The 19545-nt window shown below is 35.3% G+C and overlaps 3 protein-coding genes across 3 annotated transcripts; 2 read left to right on the top strand and 1 right to left on the bottom strand.

The window, feature by feature from the left end:
• Positions 1–2123: 2123 nt before the first annotated feature.
• LOC149268983 (larval cuticle protein 65Ag1-like) lies at positions 2124–2645 on the top strand. The gene is made up of 2 exons (XM_089467731.1): positions 2124–2328; positions 2392–2645. The coding sequence occupies exons 1-2, from the start codon at positions 2189–2191 to the stop codon at positions 2588–2590; spliced, it is 339 nt and encodes a 112-aa protein (XP_089323857.1). The 5' UTR covers positions 2124–2188; the 3' UTR covers positions 2591–2645.
• A 1419-nt stretch (positions 2646–4064) lies between these two features.
• LOC149268982 (larval cuticle protein 65Ag1-like) lies at positions 4065–4573 on the top strand. The gene is made up of 2 exons (XM_089467712.1): positions 4065–4266; positions 4330–4573. The coding sequence occupies exons 1-2, from the start codon at positions 4127–4129 to the stop codon at positions 4526–4528; spliced, it is 339 nt and encodes a 112-aa protein (XP_089323838.1). The 5' UTR covers positions 4065–4126; the 3' UTR covers positions 4529–4573.
• A 4982-nt stretch (positions 4574–9555) lies between these two features.
• On the bottom strand, positions 9556–15670 carry Slc45-1 (Solute carrier family 45 member 1). The gene is made up of 4 exons (XM_089467063.1): positions 14831–15670; positions 11019–12437; positions 10780–10954; positions 9556–10697 (listed from the first exon to the last, which is right to left on the bottom strand). The coding sequence occupies exons 2-4, from the start codon at positions 12410–12412 to the stop codon at positions 10476–10478; spliced, it is 1791 nt and encodes a 596-aa protein (XP_089323189.1). The 5' UTR covers positions 12413–12437; positions 14831–15670; the 3' UTR covers positions 9556–10475.
• Positions 15671–19545: the final 3875 nt, after the last annotated feature.

The following is a 19545-nucleotide window of genomic DNA, read 5'->3' as shown; positions in this document are numbered from 1 at the left end:
AACGCCAATTTAAAATGTTCTGAAAATATAATACACATATTTGTTTGAGTCCTGAGCTAAAGAGGGCTTAATAAATCCTTGTATTTTAGATTTGTTAGTCAGATAAGATTTGTATTAAGTTTTTAGAAAGTCAAAGAATTGTATCTGTACAATATTTCTGGGGTATATTTTTGATGCATGTATATACATATATATATATTTTTTTTTTTCACACTCTAGCTTCTTCTTCTTCTTGTCTTGCTGTGGTTTGTCTTGCAGTTCAACTGTTCCCCGTTTTGTTTTTATAAAATTAAAAAGTTTTCCGCTGCCTGCTGCGCTGTAATCTTTATCGATTTTAACCAGGGTTGCCGGGCAGCCACGATGAAGGAAAGGTGGGGGCAGGGGCATGGGGTTATTCAGCGGACATCGACGTGTTTTACCAGCAACAATTGCTTGTTGATTTGGCTGTCGCGCCCAGCGCGTCTTGGACTAAAGTTTCTGGGTTTTCTTCTATTCTTTTTTTTTGGCACAGACTCGAAAACCGTCCAGACAGCCTGTTGGCCTGCCAAAGACAATTTACGACAGCACGAAGAACATCTACAAATTATCGAGTGACAAAAAAAAAAAATAAAAAAATGCGGCAACAGAAGTAGAAACGATTGAAATTGCAGATAGAAAACGCTGCAATTTTGGTCGAAGAAAAAAAAAGTTTTCTGTGGTCACTTCGTTCGCTTTGATAAGAAATAATTTATGTGCGAACAGGTGAACTGCGCTGACGACAAATGGAATGAGACCCAGCGGCTTAAAGCTGAGCCAGTTATTCAAAACCTGATTGCAACAATAAATATGATGGAATCAGTACCTGAGCTGAAGATGGGACAAAGCTGAGATTGACTATCTAATGCATGAATCTAAAGAAGCTTAGGGCTTAACTAGATATATAAAGAAGCAAGCGGATATCAATATATATACAATTTATAATTCTTATTTCAGATCAGCTTACAGTCTCTATATATGATGATATGAGCATTAATTTCATTCCTATTATATTGTTTGTTGTTATCCTATTTGACATTTTCTATCGGTCTAGAAAAAGGGAAAAGCTAACTAAGCTCTATACATGATATATGACTTAAGGGCAGTTGGACCACAAAGTCGACTGTGAGTGACAGTTCTTTCACTCGCCCTCGTACTCCCAACGAATGACCGTCTAGCCTTGTATGGAACATGTTTACGTGTCTGTGTGCTGTACACGAAAGACACAAGGTTGTGCCTCCCACTCGACAGCTGAAAGTCGCAATGACATTTCAAATTTACTGACTATGACAAAGTGAGTTAAATGCATTTTGAGAAAATGCACAAAGAATTGAAAAGAAACCCTATGAAAAATCTTCAATCAAGAGTGTAAACCGAAGTGTATATAATATATAGCTACCAAATCAAAGCTGAGCTATAATATAGATATATATACATATATACAAAGATTTAAAAATTATTTAGTATGGCACATTTTCAGTCAGTTCTTTTCTAAATGTTTTTTCTAGTATGGTACATATATTATTCCATTCATAGTACTTTAATATACAATATCATATAGTTGCCGTAGTTACTCTCACTTTTATCTCGGATACCTATTGCAATCAAGACTTATCATGGATGTATTAATTTGTTACAGCTCGATACACTTCGATATTTAGGTCTTTACCATCGATGATACTGTAGACAACAAAAACCAGCATTTAAACGAGTATGCATAGTTTGTCCAGCATATATAAACTTGAACTTCATTAAAGTGCTAATCACATTTACATTGGAGCCCGTAGACTAATTTTAATACTTGTTTGTTTAATAAATATGCATGATTCGAGTTCATTTTGGCGATATCTTATTTGGTATTTTCGTCTCAACTTTTGTTATATCGCCAATAAACTAGTTTTATTTATTGTTGTTATTTTTTCTTCTTAACCAAACTAAGCAGTCAAACTATTCAATAGAAATAGTTTTAGTAGAAATAAAAAACAAGTTATTTCTCTGAGCGGTTCTTCATTAATAATTGTTGACCTTGAAATCGCCCAGAGAGGATTTCGGAAGCAACAGCCTTTGCGAAATGCAAATATATTTGATCAATTTGATATAAATACGGCTGCGATGAGCAGATATTAGCATAGTTACCTTTGATATCTCAAACGCGCTACAACCTCAACTAAAAATGAAATTCCTGATCGCTTTCGTCGCTCTCTTCGCCGTTGTTGCGCACCTTAATGCTGCACCCCTCAGTGCACAACAGCAGGCAGAAGTACAGATTTTGAGGTTGGATTCGGATGTTGGACCCGAAAACTTCAACTACGCGTAAGTGTTCATCCATATCATACCTTAAATTATTTACTAATCCTTTTTATTTCCTTTCTGCAGCTATGAGACATCCGATGGTACTGCAGCTCAAGCTCAGGGCCAGCTGAATAATGTTGGAACAGAGAATGAGGCTATTTCTGTTAAGGGCTCATACTCGTTTGTCGGCGATGATGGTGTTCAATACACTGTTCAATACATTGCCGATGAGAACGGATTCCAGCCACAAGGCGCTCACTTGCCCGTCGCACCTGTTGCCTAAGATGCGTTTCCTTAAAACCTAAATAAATTAAATTTAATAAATGTTTTTTTAAAAAGTTGGCCTGTTTATAATTTTGAGCTCCCTACAGAATGCCTGGTGCACATAGACATAGTGCTATACCTAAAATTGACTTGAAAGCTACAAGCATTACTATTAAAACACAGCTGAAGGTAGATTCTCTAAGCACTTTCACATAAATAACAGTTCAGTTAGCTTTTACTTTCGATATCTCAAACGAGAAACAGCTACATCTGAACATATCGTAGTAGAGCCCATAATGAAGTTATATTGAATACACCGATATATGTATTTATTAATACCTACTAGTGTTTTGACTTTTTTCCTTGGCGATTTTCTTTTTATTCAATTTTCTCAAAATTTCGCTATTTGGAAGAGACGACAATTTTTTTAAAATTTAAAATTATAGAAGTGTCTTATATAAATAAAAAAAAATTAAATAAAATAATTAAGTAAATATAAAAATAAAAAAATAAAAAAAATATAGTAATCACATATGACATAAAAATAGATTTGAATAAGAAGACAAACATATATGAACTATAATTAAATCGGATAAAAAATATTGAATAAAAATTAATTTAAAATATAATTCAATATAATCAAATAAAAATGAAAATAAGAAAGAAATACACGCAAATGTATATTTGTTTTATATTAATTAATTTTACATCGATTTATTATTGAACCTCTATTCATATGATAATTTTGTACAAAAATATAACTTTTAAATTAAGCAAATTTTTTTTTTTACGAAAATTACAATAATCTAAAAAAGTGCTTGATTTCGTTTCGATGATAACAAAATTGAAACCACTAATTAAAAACAAAGAAAAAAAAGTTAAGCTGAACAAATATATATTTGAAGAAGATGACAGAGTAGTCAAACAGCTATTGGAATAGCCATAACCTTGGTCAGTCTAGATTTGGGACCAAGCTTGAGTCTGGTCAAGATCACGCAGAGTGTGCCGGTTGTCAACCGATTGCTTATCTCTAAGCTGAAAGTGATAGTGGACACAAACACATATATATGCAGTATATATACATCAGCATATGCAGACATGAGGCGTGAGGTGTAAAATTCCAGCGATAATGGTAAAACATGTTTTAATCATCAATTATAGTTGCTAATTGATGCAAAAACAAAGAAATCGTCTGAGTGCAAGAGAGATAGAATCAGATCTGAGCTGCACTTTAAATAAATTTACAGTCATCAAAAATCGCCGCAAATAATTCACATTATTTATAAAAATATCTATAATATATGCACAGATTATGTTCATGTGTATTTTAGTTTATTTGTCTGCACGCCTTCGCCTTGTGAAGTCCATAAAATCTTATAACAAGTTTTAAACTATTCATTAACATAAAAACATTTTTTGCTTTCAATATTAAACTATAAAACTAGTTTGGTCTACAACAAAGAGTTTTAAAACTTTGATATAAATACGGCTCCGATGAGCAGATGTTAGCATAGTTACCTTTGATATCTCAAACGCGCTACAACCTCAACTAAAAATGAAATTCCTGATCGCTTTCGTCGCTCTCTTCGCCGTTGTTGCGCACCTTAATGCTGCACCCCTCAGTGCACAACAGCAGGCAGAAGTACAGATTTTGAGGTTGGATTCGGATGTTGGACCCGAAAACTTCAACTACGCGTAAGTGTTCATCCATATCATACCTTAAGTTATTTACTAATAATTTTTATTTCCTTTCTGCAGTTATGAGACATCCGATGGTACTGCAGCTCAAGCTCAGGGCCAGCTGAATAATGTTGGAACAGAGAATGAGGCTATTTCTGTTAGGGGCTCATACTCGTTTGTCGGCGATGATGGTGTTCAATACACTGTTCAATACATTGCCGATGAGAACGGATTCCAGCCACAAGGCGCTCATTTGCCCGTCGCACCTGTTGCCTAAGATGCGTTATTTACAGTTAACTTAAATAAATGTTTTTTTCAAGAATTTCAATGTGTTTCCTTTAAGATTTGTTCACAAAAGGATTTTCAAACTTTTTCGATTTGAATGACTTTGTGGAATTTGAAAAATGCGCGTGTGTAATCCAGCTAAAACTTAAAATTTCAGTAAATTAATATTTGACACAGCAGCGAAGCACAACCGGACTTATTCGTAGAAACTTAAAAGGACAAAATGTGGTCACAGCTTAGCTGCACAAACTATCGCTTGAATAGTACACATAAAGTAAATATATTTTTATATGTACATACTATACATATATATATATATATATATATATATATATATATATACAATATATAAATATACTATACTGCATGTATAATGTACACATCTGAAAAATGAAATGTTGTAAGTGTTATTTATGCGTCTTTACACACACACACACACACACTCACTCATACACACGCACATACGAACAATGTATGCTGTGTACAAGTAACAGGAAAATTGGTGAAAATGTGTAATGTTGACCCGACGCCATTTTTGGTTGAGAGGCGAAGCTTAATGGGAGAGCAAGGCAACGGGCCAGTGTGAGTGAGATAGGGAGATGGACTGGCTCGCTGCTGTTTGGATGGCTGCCAGGCCGCTTGACGCTTTTCATTTTTCTGTTTTTGGGCTAAAATACCAAATTACGGCATAAATAATGCATAGATAACGAAATTTATTACATTTCATGCATCAACCCAGTCTACACACAGAAAGAGGGCTGAGTAGGAAAGAGAGAGAGAGGGAGAGAGAGACAGAGAGAGAGAGGCAGTCCGAGTCATGGCCAACTAGCCAAAGCTACACCCACCCAACCACAAAGGGACACACCGCCTGCTGCACAGGCGGCAAAATGTTTAACGGATGCCGTTCTGTCGCCTTCTAATTTATGGCACATATAAGTTGCTCTGATTAGCCACTGCCGACCAATTTTTATCTATGCCCAACACGTATGCGTCCTGTAGCGGAGCATAGGTGCGAGCATTATAAATCGTCTTTTTAAATATTCCAAGCATTATTGCTGCAAGTTATTTCCAATGCCAATAACTCAACTAGAATGAGAAATTAAGTTAACATTTACAAGAAAATTAAGATTCAAGATTTAACTAAATACAATATTCTAGGAATTGAACGCATCATGGAAATTAAGCTGAAAACTAATTTTTTGTATTTAATTTGCTATATATACTTAGGGGATATCAAACGTCTATATAGTCCATTTTTAAAACAGTTCAAATAGCCAATAGTTTCTGTCCTCTAAGCTATGCTCCGTTTTTATAGATGAATTTAAAACATTACTTTACAACTGGTTAACATGAGCTGAATATTTTATGCAAGAAAGCTTTAACTTAGCCAAATGCATAAAGTCAATTTCTTCCTTTCTTTCTCACTCGCTCTATCTCTCTCACTCCCTATGTGCTGTTGATACTGCTGGGATATAGCCAGTCAGAAGTGTTATGGTCTGCGCTATCGCTTCACTTGCTGTCGATGCGATTCATAATTGCATTTGCATATTATTTTCCGTTATTGCAAATGTCGCCCTGTTTGACATGACTTCAGGCGGATCTGCCAGGGCAAGGGGAACTAAAAAGTTGCTAACGCTATTTTGGTTACTTTTAGCATCCGTTGGCAGTGGCGCTGCTACTGCCGCTGCTGCTGCCACTCTTACTGTTGCTTCTGCTTCATGTGATGTTTATTAAATGGCGCACGCTTGCGGCAGTATCACAAAAAAAGTAAAGAAACAGAATAATGCAAAATAAACAAAAAAATAAAATAAATAAATAAGAGCAAAATAAAGCAAGCTAAAGAGTTAAGCGCAACTGATAAAAAATTATACGAAACAATTTGCATATAAATTAGGACTCACCGAGGTGCCAAGCTATGTGTGAAACTGCAAAGTGTTATGAGAATATATGGGTATCAACCTCAACAAGCTTCCATCGTAATGCAAAATAAACATATGTATATGTAGGGTTAGCATATCAAATTTTGTATGTATGTAGATATGTAAAGTTATATTTCCTGATCGAAATTTACTATATATATAATGAATATTTCTAAAATTTTTTTAGTTATATAATATACCCTACATTATTTTTAGCAGAACGTGTAAAGTATGTGCATATATTGCTTGCTCTATATACAATACATACAAACAGCAAAATTCTTGGAATAGCAGCTCAGCACAGAGTTCAGGGGTATCTCTTTATCGGGCACACCCTATTAGAGCACATTTGCCACATTATTTATCACTCTAATATAATATAAGTTCCCTAAAATATGCTCTAACACTACCTCAACAAATTAACCGTCTTCATTTTTACAATCATCACGCACGCTCGATTCGAAATTGTCAAGCTCAACTATCAATTCGAGAGGGCGGCTTCAACGATACGTAAATGCCAAGCCAAAAGAAAAAGACAAACAAACAAAAAACAAATAGTATGTCAAGTATCCAACATGATTTTGGCAAGCATTTTATGACTTGGCCGTATCGAACGTTGACTGCAGTGCTAAGGCTCGTAAAAAAACAAATGGGGGTGGCGTTGGCAGCAACAGTTAAGCATAAAAGTCCGTCTCGTAATATCCTGGCACAATTGTCAGTTTCACTCATTGCTTTATTGTTACAGCCATATCCTTCGATCCGAGTCAGGTAAACAATGCTAATGCATGCTTTGACTTCGACTTCGAATTTGACTTTGACAAAAGATGCCAGGCCGCTGGCGGAGCTGAAGGAGCTGCTGGAGCGGGAGTTGCACTCAAATCTGGCTGAGTGTATTCGGCTTGGACTTATGGGGCTTTTGGCGCCGGGCTTGGATTATTTCTAGGATAAATGTTGCACATGTCTCCCATTTGGCTGAGAGTGTTCACAGCAATCGAATCTAAAATGAATTTACCTTTTCTGATGTTGATGTTGTGTGCGGGGCTTTTGTTTATTGGCTTTTGGCTCTTACTATGCCACTTTCATCTCTTTGCGCTTCGCGCTCGGCGTGTGTCGCTTTCAAGGATTTGCGAGTGAGCTTAAGACAAATGCAAATATTTCCAGAATGGGGGTTGCGACCGGATATGCCTGTCTCTTATGATGAATGAATGTGTGCGCTTCCTCTCCTCGATTTGTTGCCGCTGATAAACTCGATTTGTAGTAGAGTGCTTGAACTCCAACCTCATATTATGCCTTTTACAGTCAAAGTTTCTCTCTGGTGAGTGTTCGGCAGGCCAAGTTGTAAACGGATTTCATCTCACTTTACAACACTGCAACTGAAATGCACTTTTCAATTTAATGCACCGCGCATAGTCTTTGTGGCACAATTTCAGTTTTGATGTTCGCTGGAATCGAGCTAAGACCTTGTCATGACATATACATAAGTATATCTCTCACTTCCATCACCTATTGCATTTTGCATGCTACACATAAAATTATGAATTACAATTTATCACTCAACTGTGTCGCTGTATTTTGAGTGCTTATAAGATTTACACTTGCTACCGGAATCGAGCGTGGCATATGCTGCTGCTAAGGAAATTGACTAGAGCTGGGCGGCTACTTAGTAATCAAGAAAAAATTATTGCACGACTAGAAATTGCGCTGTAACCGAAAATAATTAAATCTATTTATAAGGAACAGAAGTTAGTTCCTCTACATATGATTAAATCAATATATAAAGAAACAGATGAAGTTTATTCTTCTGCATACTAACCATATAGAAAATCTTAATTTAACCAAACTCACCTTTATCATTACATCAAAATTTTTGGTTACGTTTAGCATAGCTTTTTGCGGCATTTGTTAGAGGGTATATGCAGTGCACTTGAGGAAATTAAAAATTGCATTCAAATGCCATGCACGAGCGTAAAAATTAATATCCGCTTTCTTTTCCATTGTTGGACGGGCTTAGGGGACAGTAGGAGGGTCAAAGCTCTTAAGGTGACAAGCTGAGACAATTCTTTGTTGTTGTTGTTCAAATGTACGCAACTGATAGACGGCAAGATGAAGGTCTTCATAAGGTACACAAAGTACAGTGTTGATAAGGGTCAACTAGTAAGTTTAGCTGAGAATGTAATTCGCCTAATGTTTGAATAAGCTAATATAAGATTTGTTATCTATTATATCTGAAAAAAGAAATCCGCTTAGCTATATTAATTATGATTATTAGATACCAGTTCGGTTAGCAATTAAAACCGAAATCTAGACTCAGAATCAATATTCAGTTTAAAATCAATATAATTTGCATTTAACGAACTGTTAATTGATTGAAGTGTGGAGCTTTTTTAATGAAATTTGAAATGTCCTTCAAAGCGATCTATGAACAATGTCTTCGCAATAATAATTAATTTTAATGCAATCAAAGCATGTCAATATACTATATCTTACATACCAGTTTAACATTAGATGATAACTGACCACAAAATGTGCAAATATTATATAATAGTCTAAAGCTACACTAAATAAAGCCAACAAAGGAAGCTAGTTTTAGCCTAAAGTCAAACTGGTTTATTTATTTATTTTTTAATTTAATTTTATTTATTTATTTATTTTTCTACTTTATTGTATGTCTTTCATAGATCAATTTAAGTTTCTATGAATGTATGTATGAATTTTGCATTGTTTGTATATATTATGTTAATGAAATTCATATGGCTTGTGATGTAAGCAACAGAAAACGAGTTTCATTAATTAATTCACTTTAAATTAATGACAAGTTCAGTTCACAAATTCGTTCGATGTTCTAAGTGGGCGAATAGTGCGTATAGAAAGCGAATGTAAGACTAACATAAAAATGGGTTTTGATGATGCTTTACGTAATAAAACTAGTTTGATTCACCACAACTAATAAAATGATTAGCTTAGTTAGCCGAGATAGCTCAAACCAACTACAACGTAAACTAAAATGAAATTTCGTGATCGCTTTCGTTGTGCCTTGCGGCTTTGGTGCCGCTTGTTACATTTGAGCTCATTAACTTTAAGTAATTATTTACTTAAGAAATAAATAATTGAATACCAAGTATCCTTTATTTTCAATTGAAGGGTTGACATGTCGAATAACATATAAGATGATTATATTAATTTGCGTGATATGTTATGATAAGTTAATATTAGCATATCATTGGACAAATGATTAAGATGAGCGATGAATAGAACATTCTTTTATATGTATTGAATGTATTGATACCATTGTGTCAATTCCCTATTCTAGCAAAGTAAAGCAAAGACTTAGAAAAACAAAGAGAATCGTCAAACTTCGCTCATGGTGCAGATCAATTTGATCAATCAGAGTAACTAAAACTAACTAACTAACAAGAATAATGTGCTAACACAAAAAATCGGATTAATTTGCTAATGATAGGATATTGTAACAGAAGTAATTAACAACGAGTTGAACTAAGATATATGCATATATTATATATACTAAAATATGTAAAATTGTGCCATACGCCCATTGCACTGGGTAGAGAGGGTATATAAGGTCCGAACTCAGAGTATAATATCATATATAACAAAGGGGTTACTGGAGTACATATAAAAAATATATATTTCTCATGTATTTATATGTTTATTATTATTATAATAATTATTAAACTCATTAAATTTACTTTGGTGCTAAGAATACGTTTATTAACTTAAAACAAGACTAATAATATTATACTTCTGCAAAGAGACTGTTATAACAGTAATAAAAGCAATGTTTATCTTTTAAGTCATCGCTCTTAAAAGTATACTGTTATAATCTATATAACATATAATGAAATGCCTGAAAGTAGGCAACCAAATTTTGTTTGCATATCAAACAATATGTGTGCATCTGTATGTATGTATGTATGCATGTGCATACATAAGTACATATTTCGTCATATCGACAATGCTGTTGTTCATAAATAAGCTAATAATAGTCGGCCGAGCTGAGCCTTAGACGTAAAGCACAAACATGGCCGCAATGGCCGCTGTAAAGGATAAAAATGTGGACGCATACAAAATGGCGCACGTCGTCTCCATCCAGGCGACGAGTGGGCCAACGCAGAGTGAAACAATTAGCTGGGCTATGAAGACCATGCTGCTAATGATGGCCACATCGGTGCCCAGGCCGCGGGCCTGCTTCAGCGGAATAGTCTCGCCGTTATGAACGCGGAACTGCAAGCAAAGTAAGACGGAGAGAGAGAGAGAGAGACAGTGAGAGAGGGAGCGGCAGATATGCTAATTAATTATTACATACACAATTTTTGGCATGATAGTTGGCAACCAGTATGAAGGGCATGGTAAAGAGCGTGCCATAGAGTATGCCCGCCGAGGTACTAAAGACCAAAACGCCCCACTTTGTTGGCCAGAGACCGAGGATCAGCATGCCAATGCCATAGTAGACCATGCCGCTGATATAAACCGCCTTGGTGCTGTAGGAATATGGAAATGATGTTAACAAAACTTGATCCGCATTCCATTCAAGCCAATACATACCCAAACCACTTCATTAGCTTTGTCACAGACATCGAGTAAATGGAGCAGGAGAAGGCATAGATGGACATGCCCCAGCAGCCGAATCGTACGCCTTCCTCGTACAGCAACAGCGGCGCCGAGTTGGGCGGCGCTGTGGGATCGCCGTGGAAGACCGCCTCGCCCACAAAGTCGGTGAAGTACAGGCAATAGGTGACATGACCCATCCAACAGAAGAGATTGGTCAGCGCCAGCATGCGCATTGAGTGGGGCATTATAAAGATGCTCTTCAGGTAGCCGCGCAATGAGATCGGTGCCGCATCGTCCACTTGCAACTCCAAGTCCTGCGGCCTCTTCACCTTATCGCTGATCGCTGGCAAACGGCTGTTCTGATAGCTGGCGATGGGCTCAACAGCAGCCGCCTTCATTTGCTCGTCCAACGTGGAGTTCTCTTGTATATAGTAAATGGCATTGTTGTTCTTCTTCAGCTCCTTCTTGATGGCCGAACAGGAGAGGGGACGCAGCAGCTCATCGCGTTCGATCAACTCGAGCGGAATTTCACGGAAAGTTGTCACCGTTACCAAATAGCAAAGCACAAAGATAATGGTCACCAGGGTGAACACTGTGGGTATATTTCCACCCAGCACGTTTCCAATGTGCGTTGTCTCCCAATCGATGCCGCCAATGGCGTAGCCAATGGTGCCACCGAAGCCCGCGAAGAGTGTAAACGTAGTCAATGCCTTTGGCTGCTCCTCGGGCACACACATGTCCAGCAAATAGGTGCGAGCCGGCGTTTGGCAGGTGTCTGCATCGAAATCCAACAGCACCATGCCCAAAATGGTTAAAATTACAGCGAATTTGTAGTTGCTAGGTGAGGCTCCGGATTCCGGCGCCGGTTCGGATGACAGCAAAGCCGCCGCCGACACAGAGCTCTCGTTGCCATAGTTTGAAGTCGAGTAATTGTAGCCGACGTCGCCCAGCCAGACGCCTAGCTCCTTGCCATACGGCACCAAAATCAGGCCAAGGAAAATGCCCAGCGACAACAGCGTGATAATGGGTCGACGTCGACCCCAGCGCAGCTTGCAGCGATCACTGATGCTGCCCAGCAGCGGTGAGACAAAGAAACCAATCAACGGCGACAGGCCCCAGGCCATGGTCATATGCTTGTGATCGATGCCAATTTGTAGAAGAATCGGTGAAACGAAACTTGTCTCGGCCGCATACGCAAATTCGATGGCCATCGCTATGGCGGACAGGCGAAATAGTTCGAAGCGCGTCTTGCGGCGAAACACATGCGAATAGTCCGCATCTTGGGCACGTGCATGACTCTCGCGTTGCTTCAGCAAATACTTAATCATCGGATTCTTGGCCGATGATAATTGAGCGGCCTGCGATGGATCGGCGGCAACACCAACCATGTTGAGGGTTTGATTCACACTGCAGCTAAAATGTAAAGTGTATATATGTCAGCTGATATGTATACATATATATGTATTGTTTGTATAAGTGTGTGTAGAAAGTTCTATGTTCTAGACATTGAGACAAACGAAACGTTTGAGCGTAAGACATTGAATCCAATTGAACGGAATGTATGTCTCGGCACGTCTAAAGAAGCAGCTGGCGAATATCTGTTATTAATTGAGTTGTGTGCGTATGCTGTAAATAATTACACTCAGAGAAAGAAGTGGTATATATGTAATAAAAACTTTACAAGATTATAACATAAAAAATTTATTTTGAATCATTTGAAAAATTATAAAAAAAGTAAAAAAAAAAAGTAAATAAATAAATAAATAAAATAAAATAAAAAATTAAGAATTAATTAAAAATTGTACATACATTTAAATAATTATATTAAATCATATACTTATTATTATTATTATTATTTTTTTTAAATAATAAGCTATTTTTAATTATTTAATATCTCCTAATATTTTTCTCCGAGTGTAAATATTCATTCAATCGACGCAAGGCTGCCAACTCTGCCCATTTCGAGGCTTGCACTGCATTTGATCTAACGGTCACAAATCTCGTCGTCTACATTTAATTAAATACGTATGAAAAATGCTATAATTGATATTGAAATATAACGCTTATCGCTCAAGTCTTTATTGTACATGCAATCAGAATTGTACTTCAGTCCGAACACAGAATCACGTAAACAAAAACCAACACATAGCGATTTGTGTGTAATGCGAGCGCCAAACATTGCGAACGCACAAATATACAGATTATACATATATATATATAAACTTTTCTTTTGTTAAATATAATTCAAAGACTCGGTTTAGACTTTGTACAATATGATATTTTCTATAAAGTGCTTTATTGGCGGACAATATGTAGCTTAAATTTATATCTCAATTTCCCTTGTATAAGCATCACAATCTTAATGACACCACCAACAACAACAACAGCAGCAGCGGCAGTAGCTGCAGCGGGAACAGCTATAGCATTTTATTAATCCACAATTAAATTATAACAATTATTAGAGAAGAACGAGTCAAAAGTCGTCAAAGAGATACCCTGTATTATGCAGCAAAATTAATGGAAGAGAGGAAAAGTATTGAACAAAAGATATTGGAAACTATTTTGAAGAATTTAATTTTTGAGTATTTATTGAAAAAAAAAAAAAAAAAAAAAAAAAAAAAAAAAAAAAACAAACAAAACAAAACAAATATAATAAATTAAATATAATCATTAAATTTTTATTTTATTTTATTTTGTTTATTGAAATGAATATAAAATTGTTTGAAGAATGTTTTTCATTTACATACATTTATAATTTTGATTGAATGGATGAATGGATAAAAAATTAAAAATTTAAGAAAATTGTTTATTCTTTTCATACAGTCTACGTTTTGCAGATCTTGAAAAAGATATACGATTTATAATCCGTACATAACTAAACTACAAATTCCTATAAACAATTTAATAATAATAATAAGAAAAATAAATTAAAAAAAAAAAAAAAACAAAATTTTGACAGCGTTAAGGAATAGTATGGAAAAATATTCTGGAAATTATTTAATAGTGAAAATAAAACTAATTCTTGGTAAAAAATAAATAATTTTTTGTCGCTTATCTTAGTCAATAAACAAAACATTTCACTTCACTTTTATTTTTTATTTTTACAGGGTATTGCAGTACAAAAAGCCAATTTATCAAGTGACGAAAGTTGTGTCGGGCCGCCCACTGTAACGTTTTATGACACGACACTTCATATCGATTCAAATAAGCCGCAGGTCACCAGTCACCTTATCACGCAGATCTGCAGCTACGTTATTGATGTATGTATGTATATGTGTATAGATATATACATATATTTATAGACAGATAAATGCAGGTAATCGGGCTCAGTCTAGGTCGAAAATTATGTGTTTAATATATGCGGCTAACCAATTGGTGGACTAGAGTCTATGCTAATATATTGCTATTAATTAACGTCTGGTTAGAGGAAGTAAATATTTTCTAGCTCAGTTGTAAAAAAAAGGTAAAAAAAAAACTTGTTAGGTTAAGGTTTCGATCTGAAGTTAATTTACATATTGGCACACTGTTCACACGTCTATAATTTAATGATGCGTTTCAATTTGTTGTTTTTCATGCTGCTGCTACTGTTGTTGTTCTCTTTGGTAATTAAGATGATCACTTAAGAGCTCTGAGCGTCATTATAATTAGTATACCGCTGAGAATTCGATTGTCAGCGCGACAGGATGTTATAAACCCATATGAATATATTTATATGCACATTAACTATGGGCGTCGGGAAATACCCATTTCTTTTGAAACCTAATCGTGGCTAGGCACGAATTGTGTTAAACATGCATTCAACTTACCTTTAATTGGTAGTTACCCTAATAAGGTTTTGTTCACTTTTAATTTGTTTTTATATTATTATATTCGTTTTTAAATTAGCTGCCACGGGAAATTCATTCACTTGAAATGTTTAGTGTCAATAAATTTGTGGGCGTTAAAGTTTTTCTCTTGCACAGATTATTGTACATAAAATATATTCCGATTTTTTTCAGTTTTAATTTTTCTTGCTTTTGGGCTTGCTTGTGGGCGTGGCACTTTAATAACTTCTTTATCATAACGTTGCCCATGCAATGCGATTTATCACTGGCTCACAATTATATAAAGATTAATTTGTTTATACCTAAGTTCTTAAATTGAATTTTCGAGATCTTCACTGGTATTTATTTTAATTTTTTTCAGTTGAAAAATTAAATTAAAATTAAAAATTATTATTTGTATTTGTGTTGGTTGTTGTTAAAGAGCTGACATCGCAACGCGTCGATCAATGCGACCAGAACGATTTACTCCATTGGCTCGAACGCTGGGAAATCTTTGGCACGACATGAAAATTTCTTTCGCGTTGACAATTCGTGCGAATCCAAAAATATATTTAAAAAAATATATATATATTATTTAGGCAGCAATGCAATAATAAAACACGCACAATTTTACATATATATTTATGTTTACATTTATATATGTATATATAGTTCGCCGTCTAAATGTATTGAGAGCGACGCTATATTTGTCCTTCCTTTTTTTAGGTTTTTCACGATCGATTCGATCCACTGCTGATCTCCTGTGCCCTGCAACTGCTTGACTGACACCTCAGCTGGCTAGACGCACGTATTTATACACAGCATTCAAGTTACGCACTCTCTGGCATTTTCGGAGTCTACGCTGAGCTCTTTATATACAGATTTGACGCTCAGGCTCATTTTTTCTCTCGCTCTCTATTTGTGTGAGCATCGCTAGCCTTATCGACAGGGTGACTTTCTTTTCTCTACTTCATGCTTTTGTCGGTCGTTGGGTTAGCTTAGTTGATGTCACTAAAAGCGGTTATATTAACTATGCCAGACATTTTGTTACAGTTTTATATGTAATATAGTTTGGCTTACATAAATATAAGTTAACTTCATACTTGTTATATTTATTATGTATTTATAAACTTTAAATTTTATTTTACTTATATTTATTATGTATTTTTAAACTTTAAATTTTATTTTCTTGTTTACTTCTTATTTTCACTCTCGATTGATGGCAATATATTTATTGAATCTATAATTTTATACATAGGTGATTCTCATTAGATTAATTAGCACGTATGCAAGGGCATTTCGATATCGGCTTGCCATAATAGGCAGCTCTTAGTGGAGTGAGTTTTTTGTTTCCGGTTTGCAATGCAGTTTAGTTTAATTGCTTGTCCAACCGATCACCAATTTAATGCCTATTGCAGTGGCCTCCTCTCTCTCTCGCTCATACAGCATTGCTTGACTAAATGAAAATGCAAGTTCTAAGTGTGTCGAAGAGTTAGCGAGCGAGTGAGCAACGTATTAACTCTTTTGCAATATAGTTCAGAGTCTTCGATCAGCGCTTTGACACACAGTTCACTCACACACACATAAAAAAATATATATATATACATATATGCTTCACTATTCTAAGAACATAAAGTCAAACAAGTTTGGGCGCTGGAACAGGCTGAAGAGTTGTGGAAATATATAAACAACATGTTGTGTAGGTACTGAGCTAAGCCAGGCACTTTATCACTGCTTTACACTGTTCTACAAGTTTGAGCAAGGAAAATTATGCTGTGCCAATTTACCTAAATGTCGAGGAAATTTCCACTCAGATCTATCTCTTTACTCTCTTTTGTTTTTGGTTTTGTTTACCTGCAAATATGCTTGTGCGCTTATCTCATGCACACGAAAGTTACGGCTGTTCAGAAGAGTTTATAAATTCTAGTAGTTTCCAATGTGAATATAACTTTTATTATGCTGTCTAGTGATTGAATTCCAGAATGTAAATTGTGTCTTTGATTCAAATCTAACATATTTTGCACATAGGAAATAAAATGATTAGCTTTAAGGTATTTACTTTAATTAGAGCAGAATATTTATTAGTTAGATAAATAGAATCGTATTGATTAATTAGCCGTTGCAAATATTTATATAAATATTACTAAAGTTGGTAATATATGTCGTCATTCCCATTCGAATAATATGTATTACAAATGTTATATTTATGGGTAATGCTCATTAAAGTACTTAGCACTGTTTTTATTCCAAGCCAATTGCTAATAAAATTGACTTTAATATTATTAATTAATACCAATTCTTTATTGTCAAATCAATATTCTCAGCACATTTTAAACTCAACAACAACATATTTTATTTAGTAATAAAAAAAAAAATAGCCTCCCAACAATTTTTCAGTCAGAAATTAATACTTAAATAGCTAATCAAATAAGATTCTAATATTCTGTGTCTGCTTAGATTCTTCCCAAATATTTGTGTATATATTCCGAATCAATAAAAATGAGCATGCACCTGCTGGCTGAGCGCCTGTTATCACAAAAAATTAGCACAAATTCGCGACTTTAGGCTAAAAGTGATTTAGTGAGCAAGTCAGAGAAACATAATTATATATATTTCAGTAAATACATACATACAGATATATGTACAATTGTGAAAAAAAGCAATATTATGTAAAAATTTGCGGTTGGAAGACCACAGCCAATAACTGCCAAGTCATTGACTTGCCCAGACACTCTCGATCTTGTTGGGCCCATAGAGGTTAGATATATGTATATGCATATACAAATGTTTGTTTGTTTGTGGAACCTCCGAACAAGATTCAAATAAACCGGTAAGCCAGCAAAACAAAATATCGTCTTCAACACATAAAAATTGGCGACAAGGCTAGAAAAAAGTTAAAGTTAAGTAAAACTTAAAACGGTGACATCCTTATCGCAAAGTGCATATAAAGTATTATTATATATATAATAATTTGAAAAAATATATGTGTAACTTTTTTATATATAGTCACATATATCATCCATGATATGGGCTCAGGCACTGTGTGCTGCTTATCTAAGAACGTCAACGCCGCATCTGCTGGCAGCTTATCTCCATAAATATTTTTGCGATTTGTTAAGTTTGCATGTGTTTGCTCTGATTGTGTTTTCCAATTAGCAACAATTCACTCTTTAAATTTAACGAATCTTTTGTAATTTAAATTTATTCAACATTATTTTTAGCTGCTTGCTGCTTAGAGCTGACTGCTATGAAACTGGCTATACAATTTTTAGTTTCAAATGTTTTTTAATTGAGCCCAAGAATATGCAGCAAATTTTAGCAATTGAAAGTGGAATAAGTTGTGCACAACGAGTTCAACTTAATGAACTAGTTCAGCATTTCTAATGGATTATTCAGAAAGAATTTAAATCACTTAGAAAATATTTATTCAGAATCGATTTAAATCGTCTTCAGCTTGAACAAAAATTTTTAAATAAAAAAGTTTTTTTTTTTAACTTAAAGAGTCGAATGGAACTTTCTCTGAATTATGGATTTTCCACTTCATTTCACCCATTTGACTCAAGGCTGTACTTTTCGTCAATGTCTGCACAGTTCCGTCTGTGGCGACATTTATTCGTGCTTACATATTACACACATACTTTGCACATTGTTGTTGTTGTTGTTATTGCCATTGTTGTTTGCTGTCCATCCATGCAGCCAGCTTCATTTGCACAGAGTTTTGTGTGCGGCAGTTGAAAATTAATATGTCGGAACGTTCTGGCCCAGCAAATGTCTTAATTAAAACTTGTTTTTGGCATTCACTTCTAGAGCACTACGAGAAGCAGCTGTAGCAGCAGTAGCAGCTGTAGGAATGTACGACCAGTGTTTACTGTACAACAAAAAGCATGTATGTGTGTTTTGGCTTGGCTGCGGCCGTTGCCTGTACTCGTTGACATTTCATTTTCAGACACGTTACGCATACGCCGTGAGAGGCAGCAGAAATACCATCTATATTTAGAAATAAAGCTTATATACGCATTAGCTTGTCAAGCCCAAAAATTATATTTATATTTTTATGTCTAGAAATAATGAACTTAGCACTTATTAAATTTTCATCTAACAAATTTAAAGCTAAGCTTAGCTCTTCAGCACTCAGCTTCGCAATCTTTTCTTATTAGATTTCATTCTGTCATCATTAGAATCACAAAATTATATGACATTAAACTTTAAGCGTCCTCTTCAAAGAAAGGATTTATTTTTTCGCCTTGCTTTCGGAAGTATTCCCTTTATGCTCAACCTGGACCGCTGCTGTTGATAATGGCTTTGACAAGCATTCTGAAATAATTTTTGAAGCGCTTGCCACATGGCGACTATTAAAGGTGCTAAAACGACCGCCGGACAATTTGATATTCGCTCCACACCCCCACTATGACTGCCAAAAAGCCAAAGACAATGGCCAATAAAAAGAAAATGTAAAAAAAAAATAAAAATAAAATAAAAAAGAGTTTGGCAAGAACGAAAACAAAAAAAGAGTTCAGCTCAAAGCCAAAACTCGTTTGCCGGCAGCTGCAAAATGCTTCCTTTATTGTAATCTGCATTTAAGTGGCTTTCTTTTGTGCTGACATTCTTGTACCTGAGTGTGTGTGTGTGAGTGCGTGGATATATGTATGTGTGTGTGTGTTGCACTTTAGTTCGGTTCTAACGTCTCTTTTTCGCTGCAGCTTTCAATTTGCCGCACT

Source organism: Drosophila arizonae, chromosome 4 (genome assembly GCF_054131065.1).
Source record: "Drosophila arizonae isolate 15081-1271.41 chromosome 4, UAZ_ARI_1.0, whole genome shotgun sequence".
Taxonomy (NCBI): domain Eukaryota; kingdom Metazoa; phylum Arthropoda; class Insecta; order Diptera; family Drosophilidae; genus Drosophila; species Drosophila arizonae.
This window is presented reverse-complemented; position numbering and strand designations above follow the sequence as displayed.